The sequence below is a fragment of the Rhyacophila brunnea genome, unplaced genomic scaffold (genome assembly GCF_057557595.1).
Source record: "Rhyacophila brunnea isolate RB1 unplaced genomic scaffold, BYU_Rbru_1.0 scaffold_3, whole genome shotgun sequence".
NCBI classification, from domain to species: Eukaryota; Metazoa; Arthropoda; class Insecta; order Trichoptera; family Rhyacophilidae; genus Rhyacophila; species Rhyacophila brunnea.
The window spans coordinates 2,503,123-2,522,322 of NW_028232965.1; the positions used below are offsets into that span (position 1 = coordinate 2,503,123).

Below are 19,200 nucleotides of genomic sequence, written 5' to 3' on the forward strand. Positions count from 1 at the left end.
TTTTCAAAATTTCCTAAAGTTCTCCAAAACGAATTAGGTGAAGGTAAGTACCGCTATTTATCATTTTTATTGTTCTTCAAATATAATCGATGAATGGCCTTCGCTTACAAAGCTTTCACGTAATAATTTGACATTTGATAACAGATCTTACCAAAATATTTGAATCAAGTACCCTTGACTGTGTTTTTCCATTTGAAATCGATTATTTAGGGGTCAAACTGGAGCCAGTGTAATTACGATAATACAACTATGATTAGGTTTTAAATTACTACATTAAATAAAGGTCGGTTAGATATAATTAGTATTCTTACTTTTAAATAAAAACACGTTATATAAATTTTATTTTAACTTTATTCATTATCATCAGCCTGAATCTATCCACTGCTAGATGAAGGCCTCTCCAAGCTGATTACACTTATCGCAGTCATGTGCGTTGTGTTGTCACGTACTTCCGCATAAATGTATCATTTTATCGTTCCAGCGGCCTCTAGGTCTACCTTGCGGACGTTTTGTACCTCTTGTATACCACTGGAAGACTAAATTTATCCAACAATTTTCCCTTCTTTGAGCTATGTGTCCAGCCCATTTCCATTTGAGGTTTTTTGTGAACTATATTACATCGCAAACCCTTGGCTGTCTTCTAATACATTCATTACTCTTTCTGGCCTTTCGCTTTATACCCAGTATGCACTTCTCCATACCACGTTGTGCTACTCTAAGTTTCTGGATCTCTCTTTTACGTATGGTCCACATGTACATGTGATTACGATTTTAAATTTATTATTTTATGAAATGTACCGTTTCATCAAATTATTTCTATAGGATTTTAATAGGTAGGTACCTCCTTTGTACTACAGATATATTATTATTTTCCAAACACATCATGTTGTATCTCAAATGTCACTATCTCCAGGTCGATACAGTTCTATCATATAAACAACAGTTCAATAAATAATTAAAAAATAAATATCGGTTGATGTCTAAAACAGAAAAATTGTCCTTACATGGGTTATCAGTGAGATTTATATTTCTAAGATACCACAAAGTCATTGACATAATATTATATCGAAACACACATTACATTTTCTCTGTAGTTCGTCTACATATAAGCAAATTGACACTATTATACATACTAATATTACCTATCTATATTAACAAAATTTTAGTCAGGTAGAGGAGTTTTTATAATATTAACAGTTTTGAAGTGTTTCATGACAATATTTTCATCTCAATATCAACTAACACAGTTTTTCCATCCAAGTTTTTGTTGTTCTTGCCAACGTCGTAAAAATTATTAATTATGAAGTTTTTTTTTCTCTTCACTTTAAAGATTTGTATTTGTAAAAGTTCAAAAATACACTTGTTTAAATAAATATTTTCCCTTTTAATATCGGCATAATACATACTCGTATCAATCATGTATCCCGGAGAATCAATATATTAATTAGCAGAATTTGAATAGTGTATTCTTAACTGATTTCTTATTATCTTAATTGGTACATTGTAAAATTATATTCGTGCAAAAGCTCGAAAACTAACACGTATAAAAATCTTCGGTTTTAAATATTTAACTGATGCCTCCAAAACACTGTATTATGTATATAATAATATCCATGCGAATACACTAAAAGCTGATTTGAGCTATAAAATATGTTATTATAAACATTAAAATAAGCACAAAATATTTTGGTAAAGTGTTAATTATTGTGGCTAGTGTACCAGGTAAAATAGGGAAAAGATAAACGTAGGATATCGACTAGGCGGCTGGAAATCACATAGTATCTACCACAAGTTTTGAATAAAAATGAAAGATAGTTATCCGGAATTCGGCAGTATTTTATAGTAATCACGATCTTCATTCATGAGAGTAACAACATATAAGTTCACATAAAACATATATTATAACCAACAACAAAAATAACACAGCATAACTAATACGGTATTGGTTCAACACAAGGAAAAGTTGTGTTACAGGGAACATTTAGTAACAAAATACAAAAAATATATAAACAAATATATCTACGTATATAAAAAACTGACAAATAACTGAATTACACGAATCTTTGAAAAGTATTTATGTGTTGTGTTACAAATTTAAATAGTAATTATTTACTCGTGATATTTTGTATAACTTGAATGTACGCAAATAATAATATCTTTCGATGTAACACACTTTGAGAATGGCTTAAAATTTACATAAGCAGGAAACGCTTTGAATTTCTTAGACAGATAGATTTACCAAAGTCAATGTCAAAACGTGATCTATCATACCTTATTCTTATACTTTTGCTGACGGGCTGAAGCGGTAATCTTGTGAACCTTTGTTTACAACCTTCGTTAAGTAGGATTACATACTTTCCTATAACAAAAGAGGGGCTTATTCTGCACGTGAAACTTTTAATAAATCAAATTATTTTCAATTCCATCATTTATATTGATGTATTTAGTATGTATTTCATCAAGTGTCGATAGTTTTAATTTTCATATTCGTTTTATTTTACTGTAGTATTTATATTCGAAACATGAAATATAAATTCAAAAAAGGTTTTAAAAAAACAACTCAATACTGAGAGGGGCATTTTATAAATAACGTTAGGAGATTGAAAAATAAATCAATGGGTAAAGTACAAAAAAAAATGTTTCAAACATAGTACAGAATGTAAATACTTTAATATCATGTACATCACTAAGAACAAAATATCATCACTGTGCATATTTGGTAGCACACAAGATATAGGTATTAAAAAAGCTCATGTTATATCAGCAATTTGCTGGTTTGGTGCTATCTTCAATTTAGCGAAAGTACGTGAATACGTGGTAGGTCTATTAAATAAAGTAAATACTAAGGGTTAAGAAGGATAGAGACTGCAAACAAAATAACGGTAGTAATAACATCTATCAGTAGAAAATAAAACAAGCTGTCTTGGTCGATAATACAAACACACACTTCATGAAATAGTCAGTACAAGTAGACGTCGTCCTTTTGCAAATGATATAAAACTAATTAACTTTGTCTCAGCATATTATAAAATTGCAATTCGATATGTGTATGTATTATAAACAACGCAGAAAAACCCGTATATTTTTAGTAAAATATATATTTATATAATGTTATAATAATAATAATAAATGTTATAATAATAATATATGTATAGTGTGTAGGTACATCCCGTAATGATATATGAATATATTCATATGCCAAGAAAGTTAAAATAGCAAAGTGTGGTATGAAAAGGCGCATGTTAAGTATAGCACGCAAAATCATATAATTGGATAAGGAAACAAACAAGTATATCCGATATGTAATAGAGTTTGCTAGACACTTTATAAGTAATTAAGCAGTACATAACCTGAAAAAAATTATTACCGGACAAAACCGCCCACGGTGGCCGCGTGGCATAAGCGTTGGACTATAAAGCCGTGGGTCCCAGGTTTGAATCCTGGGTCTGGCAAGTACACATATTGTTTTTCAATTTGTGTGTGTCAGGGTATGGACCTAATAGGTTGAGCAAGTGGCTGACATCCATTTCTCGTAAAAAACAAAATCTGTCAATACAAACCTCCACTCGGTGGAGGCCCATATGATCCTATCAGGATCGGACATGGTCGAAAAAAAAAAAGAAAAAAATTTAACTAATCAATGGTTTGTATACATACATTATCAAGCTAAAACGAAATTTTCCTTGTACTATAATATACCCATACATACAATGAATATAAGTATTAAAAAAATGATTATTGAATTTTGCAACTAAATACTATATTTCGATAGGTATTTTTTTTTTAATAAAGCTGGAATTAATGGACGCAACCGCTTAGTGGGAACTTCCGATGGCTTGACCTTTAAATCACAATTTTTACAAAAGCTCGTCATTTTTTACTCTCTTTCAAATATTTCTGTTTATGGAAATCTACAGGCATTTAGACACAATGCGAAAATACAGTAACGACAAAATATAATGTATTTTTTATACATACTTATAAGTATTCCAAAATAGATTAAATTTATTGTTATAAACTATTACTATATAGTTACTATTGAGTAGTTTTTATTATGGTTTAAAGTACAAAGCCTATTATTCTATAGTTGAGAGTTCAAGTATATAAACAAAAAATAGGTATATCTTTGAGGTTGTTTAATAAAGGATGTTTTTAGGTTTAAAATTTAAAAAAATCAATCTATAATGCTAAAAAAGCTTACAATTATAAATTTATCATTTATTTGCCAAGCTTACAATGATTGGCAATAATTGGATGATAAGATACGAGGTTGACATATACGATTTATACGAGAGAGCTATTTTTAGAAATCCAGTAATATGTCAATCAAAAAATCAGGCTAATATTTTACTCACTAGATAAAGCTATCAAAGATAGTTGTATGTTTGACACAATGAATTGGATTGTTATCACTATGGATAGGGATATGTACAAAGAGTTGTAGAGAATTAGAGTATAACTTCGGTTAACGCGCACTTGATTATAAGTATTTACATAATATAATATGTACTCGTATTATATATATATGATTACATGAATAAATCTAAGTATTTAAATGGGGCGATAACATTAGATGTGTTTTATTAATTTTCAAGCTCACAATACCAATATGTGTATTCTATATACCATGACACTTTTCCAGATAATATAGCAATAAAATATAAGTGCAAAATAAGGAAAGGGATAAGTAGATATTGAGTTTACATAATATCGTGTAGGTTCAATTTACGGTGGCCTTCAAAAAGGATTCGCAAAGTCATCAATAGATATTGGATTGGTTTTTTGTATATAGGTTCCTACCTACAATCGAAGACATGCGACTTGACCTGGTTTACGAATAAAATTGGTTTTCATAAAAAAATGTGCAGTACCTATCTAAGATAGAAAAGTACGTAAGTTAAAATTGTATTTTTTCTAAATATAAATTTGAATTAAAAAATATCGTTCATCAGTAATAAATAAGAAGTAAATGCAAAGAAAGAAATATATTAATGAAGTTGTAGTGATTATGTTGTCAAAATCGTAGTTTACATACGATTATATCTTATTAAGCTAACGTTATTTGTTACCATACTGTTGTTTGTAATATTAATAAGTTACGATATTCAACCAAATTAAAAATATATATATGAAGTAATAGTTTATAAAGTGTTTAATGTTGAGTCAATTTCGGTTTTTATACCAGAATACAGTATTTTATATATTACAATTTTTCAGGTTATATATTTAACGAACGTGTAGGTATCACTGAAAAAAATGCTTATTTTTTATCTACATAAATAATCTTTTTTTTTTTCATTGACTTAAGTAATGCTATCATTAACTATTAAAAATGTATACAAGTTTATACATTTTTTATGAATGATATCAGCATATAGCTACAACGCATTAAAATGTAACCTTTCAATTTTCAATCTTCACCATTAAGTATGTATACCGTTATTTTTTAAAGTTCAGTTATCAGTAAACAGAAAGTTATATTTTTTTTAAATTCGCATTAAAAATAGATTACCATAAAGTTATAACAGTATATCTCAAAACGATTAGATGGAAACAATAACGTCGTATTTATGCATAAAGCTTTTAAGATAAATACATTGAAAACAATATCATACAAAAAGTTTCTCTGTGTTTGTGGTAGGTACCTATCATAAAGCTTTAAGCTTACAGATACTTGTAAAAAATCTTTAAATTATTGAAATATTAAAGAGCTAGTCGTTTACCAGCCACGATCCCAAAGGGTGCAAAAAATGGCCTATGGAGAAAATTTCCAACCCCTTTCGGAAAATCACGCAAGAGCATAAATCATTTATTTTATAGGCTGTATTGCGTAAGCTACAAATTATTATTTGCATTATAAATTTACTATCTTGAATACTGTAATAGGGAAATAGGATTTGGATTTTTTCACATTCTAAATAGATAAATTATATATTTACGTTGTTTAGTATTTTTTCAGTCTACATTTTAGAGATTTATGTGTCTGCCAAACAGAGTTTACATACATACTTTTAACTCCGTACGTATTTCAAAACTATTCAAATACAAATAATATAGTAAAGTTGGTTGGTAAATTAATATCGTTTTTATAAATTCATTCATTTTGAATTTAAATGGTTTAAAGTAGAATAAAAAATACAGTAAATATAAATAACGATTCTAATTTATAACAATTAATCATGAAAATTAATTATATCAGAACCAACTTTCTCTATCTATACCTAATCATCGTATTTGATCCTGAGAGGATAATAATATGGGGAAGTGATGGTTGGATTAGCAGATTTTATTTTACGAGAAATGGATGTTAGCAACATGCTCCAGTTATTAAGTAGGTATATACTTTAAGTCCAGACATACATTGGAAATCTATATGTGAATTTTTCAAATTCAAGAGTCATCCAAAACTTACGACATTATAAGTCGACATGTTACTACTCGGCCATCGTAGGGAAACACAATAAAATAGATCTTTATTTCAATATTTCTTCATAATATTGGCATAGTATAATTGCATTGATATGTTTATAAATTAAAACATTTTATTAATGTTTATATCTGTGTAAGACGGAAAGAATTTCGTTTAATAAAAATGTCTGTCTTTCCTTTCCTACGTCTGTTCTCTAAGTTGAGTATATTATGGTCATTAGTCGCCACTTTCAAGAATCCTTTCGCTGGCTATTGTTTTCCGTAGATAATTCACAGTGATGTAGGTATTATTACACAGATAGGTTACTCACCCGCATATCCATGAATGGCGTCGCCTGGTCGAGTGAGCTGTTGACGGGGTCCCCGAAGGCGGGCAGGGAAGCCCCCCCAGCCGCAGCTCGGGGACCCGTAGTTGGCTCATCCCAGCCACGTTCGCGTTGATGACCACTTCGCGGGAAAACCGATTTCGAAACGAACTTCACACAACCCGTTCCTCACTTAACTCCAGTCGATCGATTTGCTTGAATGCAACTCGTATGTTAATTGTAGCTCGGATGGTTCACATAATATTGCTTAAATTTCAACTTTTAGAGCGTAAATTATCGAAATATTTCTTTAAAATATTAATAACGATATTTTCTGAAAAATAATAAATACTTAATATTTATTGCAAAAATCAAACAAAAATAAATCGTATTTTATAAATTTATTTATAGTTTTCACATAATGCACTTTAAATAATTAAACTGACAAAGGCTGTTAGATATTTCATTATCTTAAAATGATTATACATATCAAATTGAATCAATGTATAATATGTATAGAATATTATCATTTTGAGGATTTAATTTTCCTTATTCGTAATAAGATGTTAAAAGTTTTCCAAAACAATTCCAATTTTGTCTGAAACTCAAAACGGTATACCTACTGAGACTGATTTCGAAAAAATAAAAACTTTCAAATGTTCCTATTTATTATTATATAAGTTTTTATCCCGATGAACATTCTCAATTGGATGTCCACGAGTACAAACATGGTCCTAGATTTAAAATAATATAATGTGAAATAAACACAAAAAATTATAACTGAATATGTTTCAAATTTGTTATTTATAATAACTTGTCGTTCCTTCAAAAAATTAATATCATTAAACAAAATTTAATTTACAAAAAAATGTCGCAACGAAAGAATGTAGTTATTATTTATCTAAATACCAACATTAGAAAAAATAATTTAACTGTATGTTTTAGGTACTTATAATATATTTTTTTGCAAACATTTTATGCTGTTCAACAATATCATAAGTATTTGGTCATCGCATGTAACAACGTAATAATTTTACTACTTTAAAATCTATTTGCTATTTTCAGAATCATCTAAATTAGGAATTAGATCCACCAAGCAAAATAATTACATTTCGGATTTACCATTTAGATTTAGTGAATTAAAAAATCTTATTTATTGTGTTTTTCCACTGGCACTCCCTTTCAACAGAAAAACCAACGCTAGACTAACCTGTTTTTTTATGTTCTCATTTAATACCGTGTTTTTATTTGATTACTACATCTACCTCTTGACTGAACACTCCTTGTATTCAATTTGAATATGTTTGATATTACAATAATATAATTGTTAAGTTTGACGAATAAAATATAATAGTTGTGTCGTTAATAATGATAAACGTATACAAAATACAAAAAAGAGTACTATAATAAAACTCCTTATATAGTATATAAATTGTAAATATAATATGTTAATAATCACATAAAAATAACATTAATATTATGTAATATTACTATTACAGTGTAAAAATTCTCTCCACATAACAGATTTTAAAACTTTGAGCAAGAGTTAAAGCTTCCTATAAAACCGATATCTTTTGTAATATATCACGAGTATTAAAAAGTCAACTGATCATATTAAAAACTTTTATGGGGCGCTTGTATAAGGAAGATTATGGATAAGACGTTGCATTTTCATTACTGTCGTAACTAAAAATACTTGACTTTTTAACTGTCAAGATATAACTTTTGAAGGGATGACAATTATTTAATAACTAAATTTATTCGAAAATTTCTCAGATATTAAATAAAGATTATATTTGAAACTCAATGAAAACCGTAATTTATTTTTATTTTTCATTGAAAATAGTGAACAGAATAAAATAAATCTAAACGTCAAATTAAATGAAAGCGTCATTCCATAATAGAAAAAAATAGTGAATGAAAAATTATAAGCTTACGAATAATTGAAAACTCTTTTTGTCGGTGCAGTAAATAATTTTTACTTATTTTTAAGCGATATATTTTTTAGTTCCAATTGGCAAATCATTGACAGCTTTATGTAGTAGATTTCACAACAGCACTGACACCACTTTTTTCAATAGATGGTATAAGTAGCACTCTACGTCTTCATAGGATCACATGAAAATAAAAACTGTTTACTTAGTCGCAAGGTAAGACAAAATACGTGTCTTTAAGTCACTTTCGTCCTCCTATAATATCTACTCGTGTATATTATACGCATTGGCGGCACGTTGACAGTTTTTTAATGTATAGGGTGCTTAGTAGAGCTTTAGAATACGAACACCAAGGGCTAGCTAATGTCAATTAATAAATACCTAATCCAATTTTACAGAAAGCTTAAGATGCAGTAATTAATTGTGACCTTTATTTTAATTTATAAAATAATACAACTATACGTTTCCTCCTATTATTACAACCTTGTATGTATAGTGACACTCTCCAGTATTATCAATAGCGTCAAATAATTACGTCATAATATATCAAAGCAATATATAATATTATAATATATATTAAAATTATTTACAACTTGCCCTTCAACAAGTTTAGTTATTTAACAAATAAATGTAGGCAGAATTGTAATTAATTTCAAATCTGGGGTTTGCCATTTGTCGTCTTCAGTAATATGCACATTAAATACTAGCAAAGTACAATATTCTGTGTCAGTTGTATACTTACCATTAATTTATGAATGGACATAGTCTCTGAAAATTCGAAAAGGTGGAACCCGGGTCACAAAAAATGATTCAAACGGGAAAGTACTAATGGATAATAAAAATATACTCATATATAATTTAAAAAAAAACATGTTCACGACAAAAAAACTTTTTTTTGTATATTTAATATGTAAAGGAAAACATAGTATTTATATTTATTGATATCGAAGCTAACTGAGATTATTGTTGGTTGAATTAAAATTCCGAAATTTTAATCGTATCTTATTTCAGTAGAGGAAATTACTATCTATGTATTTTATACTTTTCATTTCATTAGTTGAAAATTAATAAACTCTATATTTTTTAGATTTATGATAAAGATAAAAATTGTATGAATTTCACAAGGTAGGTATATATAAAAATTATTACATACACATTACGAATAAACTTTTTCTTTCTTAACACCTCCATCCCCTCTGGAAAAATCATTTTCCACTTACTAAACTCCCTGTTTTCGCTGGCCAACTCCATAAATAAATATTTTTCGAATATTTTCTTTGATTCATTTTTAGCATTGAGACTTCCCACTCAAAATATGTTGTGGGGCTTTGGGGAATATGCGATTTTAATTTTCATGTTTAATATTCAGAGACGGTTATGTTCTTCGCTACAGCATACTTTATTATGATAACTCTGACTTTTTTTTCAAAATATTTTTTTTATTCATTTCGTCGTATTTTAAACATAAACTATTTTCCAATATATGTACGTTGACAGCATAGCATACCTTTCTGTCATATGAAAAATATTAATATATCATAATGAGATACATTAAAAATAACGGTTTTTATAGTCGTATTTTTAATTCTGAAATAATATTCTTATAAAATAAAACAAGTTTTACATAATATTTTGAAAAAATATCATGTTTATTTAAAAAAAAAAAAAAAAAATGTTTGCTTCCTTCTTGCAGTACTACACAGTTATATACTAATATTTATTTTTTTGAATTTATAAAATATAATCAACACATACTTTTGCTTTGACTACAAATTTAAATGCTAATGGATTTAAGTTTTATACTATTCCATTTGAGTCGTTTTTTGCAACCCGTGTTTCACCTTTCGGCATCTTCAGACACTATGCGTACTCACCAATGATAAATACACACTGACAATGAATACAGTTAATCCTCACTTATATAATAAATTAATGCAATAAAGTAGACAAAAACTTTATCACCTACATTTATTAAGTCAAGGATAACAATAAAAAAATATAAAAAACAAATTATGAATAGTTGAAGTGTTTGTAAAAAAACCCTTCCGTATCACTAATAATACAATCAATATGCGTATAAATCGTCAACATCCTAATTATAGATCATTAGATAATAATCAATATAATACTATATTCAATAAATGTAAAATCGTCAATACTGGGAAAATAATGGCAACGTATGACAAATTTAATTTATACTGTTTCAACTGTCAGCAAATTCTCTAATATTTTCATCACATTTTAAGTATTTAAAGCCTATTTTTTAGTCAAACAACATCAAAGGATTTAAAAATAATCACAATCTTAAAAAACAGTTAAATGTGTTAACAGAATATAAAACAAGAGTGACGTCTGACATACCAAAGAAAACATATTCTATAAAATACGAATACAATTTACTATTTATAATTAAAATCACATATTAAATTAAATGTGTGAATACTTTTTTATCAAGGATGTTTACTGTATATTTATGTTTTTTTTTATATATATCATTATACGCCTCATAAAATTGTTTATTTCAGGTTAAATATATTTTGTTCTTGCTATTCATATCTGACATGTTTCAGATACGGTACGTTTACTTCCACACATTTTTATTTGAGATTTACACATCCAAACAAAAATATTACACAAAGAACCTTATTGACGATGGGTGGTCTAATCTTGTTAAGATATTAGCAAATTTTGACACATTTGACGGAATTGTAATATAATTATTCAAGACTTGTCTGTTTCAACGCCATGTAGAATATTTATTAGTCAATTGATTGAAGATAAAATCAGATTATTAGCATAATAGCGCCTGTACACGTGCATGGATGTACTGGCAGCAATGATGAGTATTTAAAACTATCATGACAATAACTGTTTACACGTAAAAGTGCTGACCTGTCTCTCCAATTCATTCTTTAAGAGTCACATGTCATTCATTTAAGATTCGTGTCGTCACTATTATGATAATACTATTTCATACTATTTTACAGGTAGTGAAAATTGGTCAACCTGAAAATTCATTTTCTGCCGGCAGGTTCGCCACTATCGTTTACTTGTTGCTACATTTTCTTGTTATGGCCGCGATAATACTTACTGTCAACAGTACATCCATGCACGTGTAAGCGGAGTAAAAATCAGCATACAATTACAACTAACACGTCATAAAAATAATCTAATTGAAAGTATTAATTTTAATGTTATTACATACAGCACAGTACCTGTTATTCCTGCTGAAAAGTAGTGACAAAATAGTTTTTTATATTTTTGTGGCTAGCGATTTTTGAATCCTACGTTACATTGACAATATGCTTTTTTTGTTCAAAGATTTAGATTTAGACCATTATAATTGGGATAAATGGCTAGCTAGATCTCCTCATGATCTATTTTATAATAAATGGAATATAATGAAATCAATATGCGATATCAAATAAATATAATTTTAATACACGCATATTCGAAAAAACGTTTTGGTCAATAGTAATTTCGATTGTAACACCTGTCATGTTACATTTCACGTGACATGTCTACATTTCAAACGCTGACTTAAATAAATAATGTTAATTTAATTAACAATAAATTTGGCACAACCTTGTTAAAAGTATGTGTCAACCTTGTTTCTAAAACAATGATCGTTAAAAAAATAGGCCAATGGGGTTTCTTCCCGCCTTTTTGAAAGCGTCATATCAACAAATAACTTATTTCCGCCCAGAAGATTTCACTCCAAGATTAGATTCGGTACAGATAGGACGTGCTCGGTTAACATAATAGAAACAGTTTCAACGCAGGATGACGCTTCCTTCTTTCGGACGGGAAGGTAGAAGACAAGGCGGTAGATTCCAGCCAAGATGAAATTCCAGCCATCACACGTAAAACATAAAGTTAAGTAATCATTACCATCTTAAAAGATATACTCTATGTCCGTACCAAGGAACGCTTCTCAAATTTGTATTAAAATTTGTATTTGTTTTCGTATCATTTTAAATTTTAATGTAAATTGGTTGTGTGTAATTAAATAACACTTTTCACGATAAAGCTGTGTTCTTATTTTTATATTGTTATATTTAATTTGTAAAATATACACTCTTTCAAGGCGCCCAAAAATTATAATTTAATATTTCAAACGAGTTTACAAATGACATTTTATTCGAGGTAGATAATGATTTATAAAGCATTCTTTACAGAAGGTTAAGTTGGCAGAAAGCCGAATCTCATACGCTGTGAGATTAATAGTACTAAATATTTCATGTTTTATTGATTGAATTAGTTGGCACTCCATGTTTAACAATTGTGCATACAATTGTTGAACCTTTTCTATTATCATTCTAACGATACTATTTACTACATTTTACACTCTTCTCCCGTTTTTTTAAATATGAAACACCATTATCGAGGTTATACGAATAGAGTGGAAATTTAAACGGTTTTATAACAATTATTTAGTGTTCAATGAATAATATGTATTTAAGTATGTCGTTTTCGTTATTAAACATACATACCTAATTTGGAAGACATCAAAAATACGCATATTAGAAAAAAATTAAAAACACCTCGCGATCTCGACAATATGCATTCCTAATAAAGCAAATTAGTGGAATATTAATCACAAAACATCTTTTACAATTTTGAATAAGGGAAATAATAGTGATAAATTATTTTTACTGCACATGCTATTATTCTTAATAAAACTATTTAGTATTGAATAAGTAGTAAACCTGCTAATAAAATGAACATATGTACAAATTTTTATAATAAAATCAATTTTAATAACAATTTAATCGATACATATTAAAATCTTCGTTAAACTACCAGCAAACCAGTCCGTAAAAACATCTTAATTTAAACGTCGTAATATTGGCTGAAATAACCAACGCGTGACGTTAAATGATATGTTATTATGAAACTCTTCCTCATTCTAAGTGCCTATCTATTTCTATAATATAGTGTTGTATCCCTTAGGCTTCATATTATGAACATGTGGTTAACATATTGAAATGAAACAAAATGAAAAAAAGTGTTGAAATAGAATTATGCCAATCAGTCTGAAGTAGTAGGATAAAAATCTACGCTATTTGGCAAGTCATGTAAATATTTAACATTGGGAAAGAATTTTTTTTTTTTTTGAGAAAGTGCATCACACATTACTGATGGCGATGATTGTGATTTCAGAGGAAAAGAGTCAATCAACAAAACATTCCTACAAAACGAAGAGGTTATGGCAAGTTTTCAATGTTTTTCGAAAAAAAAATGTCAACTTAACTACTCTGTCAAAACATTTTTTGACACAGCTAATCCAAAAAAATGGAATAATCAATTCATTCAGTATCATTTTTATATTGAAAATAATTTAGTTTGCAAGAAAGTTATCTATTAAAACAGTATCAATAAAAATACCCACAAAAATATACGATAAAGTATTATAAAATAGTTAATAAATAATATTTAAAAACCTCAATGGATTGCAGGGCAATAATGGAAGAAATACATACTTTTATTTATATATGATAAATATGGTTCAATATGTTTCCTTAAATATATTAACTGTCAATTCTTCGTGAAAGATATTGGATTAATTAAAATAAATCACAATATTAAGAAATTCATGTCCCACGGGGGACATCATGCTCAGCGTACGTCAAAATGAAGCTTTTATGCTATTTTCAAAGCATGATTCTGGACACTTCTTAAACGTTGTAGATAATTTATTTACATAATTTTGAAGCCTTATTATCTTTTATATTTATTTTAAACATTTGATGACTGCATAAAGTATTTTTATTACATAACATAGTATTCTTTTAAACTTATCTCTCTAATGTTTTAGAATATAGTCGTATTTCAGTACGTCCATGTGAAGCGGTGTTAAGATTTTTTATATTTATTAATTTTTAAAAGCATTTATAAAACTATTAGTAAAATTTATGTCGACATTAATATAGTGAAATATTTACAAAAAAAAAATATATTGATAATCTCTGTGATCCCAAATTTGACAAGAATTAGGCATTTGATTTTTCTAAAAATGGGCAAGATTTACACATTTAAAGGTAATTTTAAAGATATTGATTATAAACTATGTCTTTGACTATTCAAATGTGATAAACATTCTACGAATAATGTTTGCTTTATAATAATTATTGACCTAAGAATAAGGTAGTATTTTTTTTGAAATACGCCATTTCTATTGGCATTTCCCAGTGACTAAGCTACAACATACGGCCGTAACCATAAATTGACAAACGATAAATGAAGTAGGGATTAAGATCATATTAACGCGCGTGTTTGACCATGTACCTAACCGATTTTTTTTTAACGGAAAATAGCATGAAAGCTCCATTTTGACGTACGCTGAGCACGTGGGCCGATAAGCTAAGTGAAATAATTACTATAATATATTACATTACATTTTAAATAATCAATGATAGTTATAATATTAACAGTTATTTATATACTTAGGTATATTTATTGTATTAATATATATTTTTTAAATGCCAGAAAGTTAAAACTCTAACTAGAGGACGTCTTATGAATACTTGATGGTAATTCTGCAACAACTCTACTGTGGTTAAAGTGATAGACTGATATTGGCGCACTAAAAATGGCGAATGTTTATTATTGTAGCTACCATAATTGGAAGCTATTTTTAATTTTGGATATTATATACTTACGCGATATTTGCCTAAATATTTCAAATAATGGAGGGTGTTTATTTGACTTTATATGAAATTATTGGGGCGTTCTGTCCTTGCAACAGCTAGTTATATACAGGTACATATTTAGAATTATAATGTCAAATACAAATTAAACATATTTTGTGTTTGAAATAATCAATGTCTATAGTTAAGTGGCTATCTAATAAAAAAAAATATTATCCATTTAATATTTATAATTGACTGATTGTATTGAACTGCTTTTTGTATTTGACAGAGACAAACAATAATAGCGTGATTAAGTTAATTAAGCATTACTCTTAGAAACCTTTCTCTCAACTTCGGTTTCATAATATTTTGAATTTGTCTATAACAAAAAAGGTATTCTTCAGCATCTTTAGTGAATATATTATTATTCGCATTGTGTTAATAAATTATATATTCGTAGTATGAAAATAATGCACAAAGTTTTATTGAATTCACTTGAAACTTTTTGGTTATCAGTTTTCAACTGGAAAAACTTTAATCAAGATTCAATCATATTATACACTTACTCATTCAAACTTTGTTTTTCATACTTCACTTGAAGTTACGTCGGTGTGAATGTTTATAATTCAATCAATAGTTAAAATTTATACTGAAATCAACAAATTGCAATTTTCATCATGATACAACTCGAGTATTAATTTGAATGCACATTGGTCTGAAATATTTAAAAAATTTGTATGTTTTTAAACACTTTGTACGAAAAAGCAAGGACATGGTTATTAATAATTATAAAAAAAACTGTTTACAACTAGATATTAATTAGATTTGACAAAAGATTTTTAAATATAGGTTTTTCCACGATGGCTGAATTAATAGGTTGAGAAAATAGCTAACAAGCATTTCTCGTAAAAACAAAAACCTGTTATCTCTATTACGTGAAGGTCCATTTGCTCTTCTTAAAATCGGATATAGTAAAAAAAATCTTAGTAAATATCACTTTATTAAAACAGTTCTAATCAAGTTTGCTAAAAACGTTATATAAAAATAGGTAAAACATACCTCAAGAAAATAACTATCGTTTGTTAAATCTAGTCATTTAGTGATACACAAGATGTAGAGAATGTCTAAAATATATATCTAAGAGCAATGAAGATTCAGGCTAATGATGATGATGAATATTTCTATAATTTTAACTGAAAAATATAATCACTGTTACACTCTATTAATATGTAATTTTTTCTATATGGGTTTAAAACTGCAATATTGGAAGATTGTGCAATAAATGGCAAAGCAGATAAATATATCTATTCTGAAAGAAATACATTTGAAAGAAAATTGTTTAGCCATATAGCCAGAAGGGAAAACGATAATATAATAAAGTTTATCGTCAACGGAAATATCGCAGGTCAACTTGGAAAAGGGAGCTCACTTATGTGATGCTTCAACCAACTAAAGGACGTTAAGGACCTCTCAAAACATTTAGATATACATACGCAATCCTTAACTGTGAGAGACACTGCAATGAAGAAATATACAGTTAGAAAGCTTTGTTTAATATAGAAAATCTTTTATGAGTATAATAAATGATTTCTGAAAGTTTTACCATTTTATTTGTATAGCTTAAAAACCATGTCATATTACAACATGAACAATGAAATGTAATATTGTTTTACGTGTATTCTTTTACTATTACATAGCACGTTGATTATGGTGTGACGTCAAATATACTTCTCTTTGTAACACAATATTTTGCGAAAATGTAAGGAAACATGGAACAAACTTGCATCACTTTGACGGAAACTAGAGAGCTGAATGTTGTGTTAACAACCAAATTTTGTATTTGAAATGCAAATTGTAACACATTTTCTGTTTTACAGACCTCTGAGTTGGTGCGATAGTGGTTTTGTTTAGAATTTTCAGGCAAGCAAAGTACAACGCAACTCAATAATTATCCGATGAAAATAACATGTAATAAACTTGTGTAGAACATATTATTATTATTATTATTATATACCATTAATAAAAAAAACATGTTAATATACTATGAATTATATTTCAATATTAATTCATACTATATTAATACTAAAATATATTCTAAAAAGAATAATGAAATACGCATTGATTATTTCTGATAATTATGTGACAGCCAAAATAGCAACAGATTAAAAAAATAGTCTGTTGAATTTTATATTACCAATATTTTACATCAATGTCTTATTAAAGTGAGGTAGGTAGTCATAATTGTGGAACTAACCCAACTGCATGTATTTTTTTCACAATCAAGTGTTAGAATCATTTATATTACCATTTAGTTATCCACCTAACATAGCCGACGAATGTACAGTTTCCAGATTATTATAAAGTAGCAATTTTTTTTAAGTATGTACCTTCCTATATAAAACTGAATCCATTATAATATTGACATTATTGACAGTGGTGCATTTAGTGATGCAGAGATTCGACACACTAACTGATTTTGAATACCATTTACGATAAAAAAAAATATCCAAATAAATCCATACGTTCGAACCGTTTTTTATTCTGTATAAATTACACAAAAAATATAGTTTAATCCCAATACACATATATCTCCAAATTTAATAATTAGCTTGATAACTTTTATAAATTTATAATACAATAAGAATATAATCTAATTAGATGACTTACAATTATAATAAAACACATTTAATCAAAATATAGCATACATGATCTGTATAGTCCTACGATATTGCACTTAATGATATTTGAACTTTTGTTCTGGAAAATGTAAATCGAAATAATTGAAAAAATAAAATCATAAATTTGTAAGAAATGCGCATTTTTTTAAACTTTGGTATGATTTAACAATTTTATGACTGGTTTGAAATGTTTGGAGGCCCTTATGAACTCTCTTACGAATCGATTGCGTTATTAGCATCAAAGAAAAAACACCGCTAATAATGTTCACCGATATATTTTTAGAATGATGATTTTGGTTGATTAACATAATAATAAAAATATTCACTGTAAAAAATAAGTTTTAAAATAATATTTTCATATTTCTACAAATAAAAATAAAGCTAAATGCTGTCGTACTTACTAATTAAACAGAACAAAAAGAAAAAATACACAACTTTTTTTATTTATTTAAATACCATTGTTTTCAAAGATACTTTGGTACCTATATCATGAATATATTTATAAACCATGTACAATACGAATTAAAAATATCCATATTATTCGAAATAACTTTTCTCATAATAGTTTAACTTTTATTTGATAGGTAATATTTAATTCTTAGAAAGTAATTGGCATACTCTACCTAATATAACAGATAATTTAATATTATGGACTGTTTTTTAAAAAAAAATTGTAGTTGCTTATACTATAATATGTTTTTACTATTACCAACAGGTCAGCTTGTAAACACCTTTGTATATTTTTCAACCGTCTGCTTACATTAGAGTAAAAAATATGCTAGCGCCACCTTTGAGCGAGCTTTCGAAACTTATCCGCGAGCTTTCCCTCACAAGTGGCGACGCTCGGCGATCATTTTCGCAAACTTCTGAAGCGAGCGTAATAAATCCATATTATTAACTCCGTGCTATTAATCACTGGCTTGACGTTTCGGCGATAATTTATGATTAAATCTGTTTTGGTGATTGATTTTCAACACAAAATATTGTTTAATGCTGAGACACTTCAGCCTAACGTATTGAATGATTTAATAGCGATTCTAACAATCGTTTTAATATCTTAAAATGTTATTATTATTTAATCATCTTTTCTTTCATATAACATTTCTAAATAATTAAGGTCAGCAATTGTTTCTATCTCTTTTAAATCTTTTGTACATTCCAAAATTGAGTTTTTTTCTTTTTCGAAACACCGATAAAAATACTTCAACCAAGAAATCGTTTT

The 19,200-nt window shown here is 27.8% G+C and overlaps 1 protein-coding gene across 5 annotated transcripts in view; it reads right to left on the reverse strand.

The window, feature by feature from the left end:
* The window catches only part of dnc (phosphodiesterase dunce), an 847,926-nt gene that overhangs the window by 539,250 nt on the left and 289,476 nt on the right, over positions 1-19,200 (reverse strand). For 2 of the 5 annotated variants that reach the window (XM_085953041.1, XM_085953040.1), the window contains exons 1-2: positions 8,672-8,930; positions 6,741-7,068 (exon numbers count right to left, since the gene is read on the reverse strand). The exons of 2 other annotated variants lie outside the window; for them this stretch is intronic. In XM_085953041.1, coding sequence (XP_085809167.1) covers positions 6,741-6,850 — 110 coding nt within the window. In that variant the 5' untranslated portion in view covers positions 6,851-7,068; positions 8,672-8,930. Of the gene's footprint in view, positions 1-6,740; positions 7,069-8,671; positions 8,931-19,200 lie in introns of those variants that run through there. One more of the 5 variants, XM_085953046.1, reaches the window with a different exon arrangement.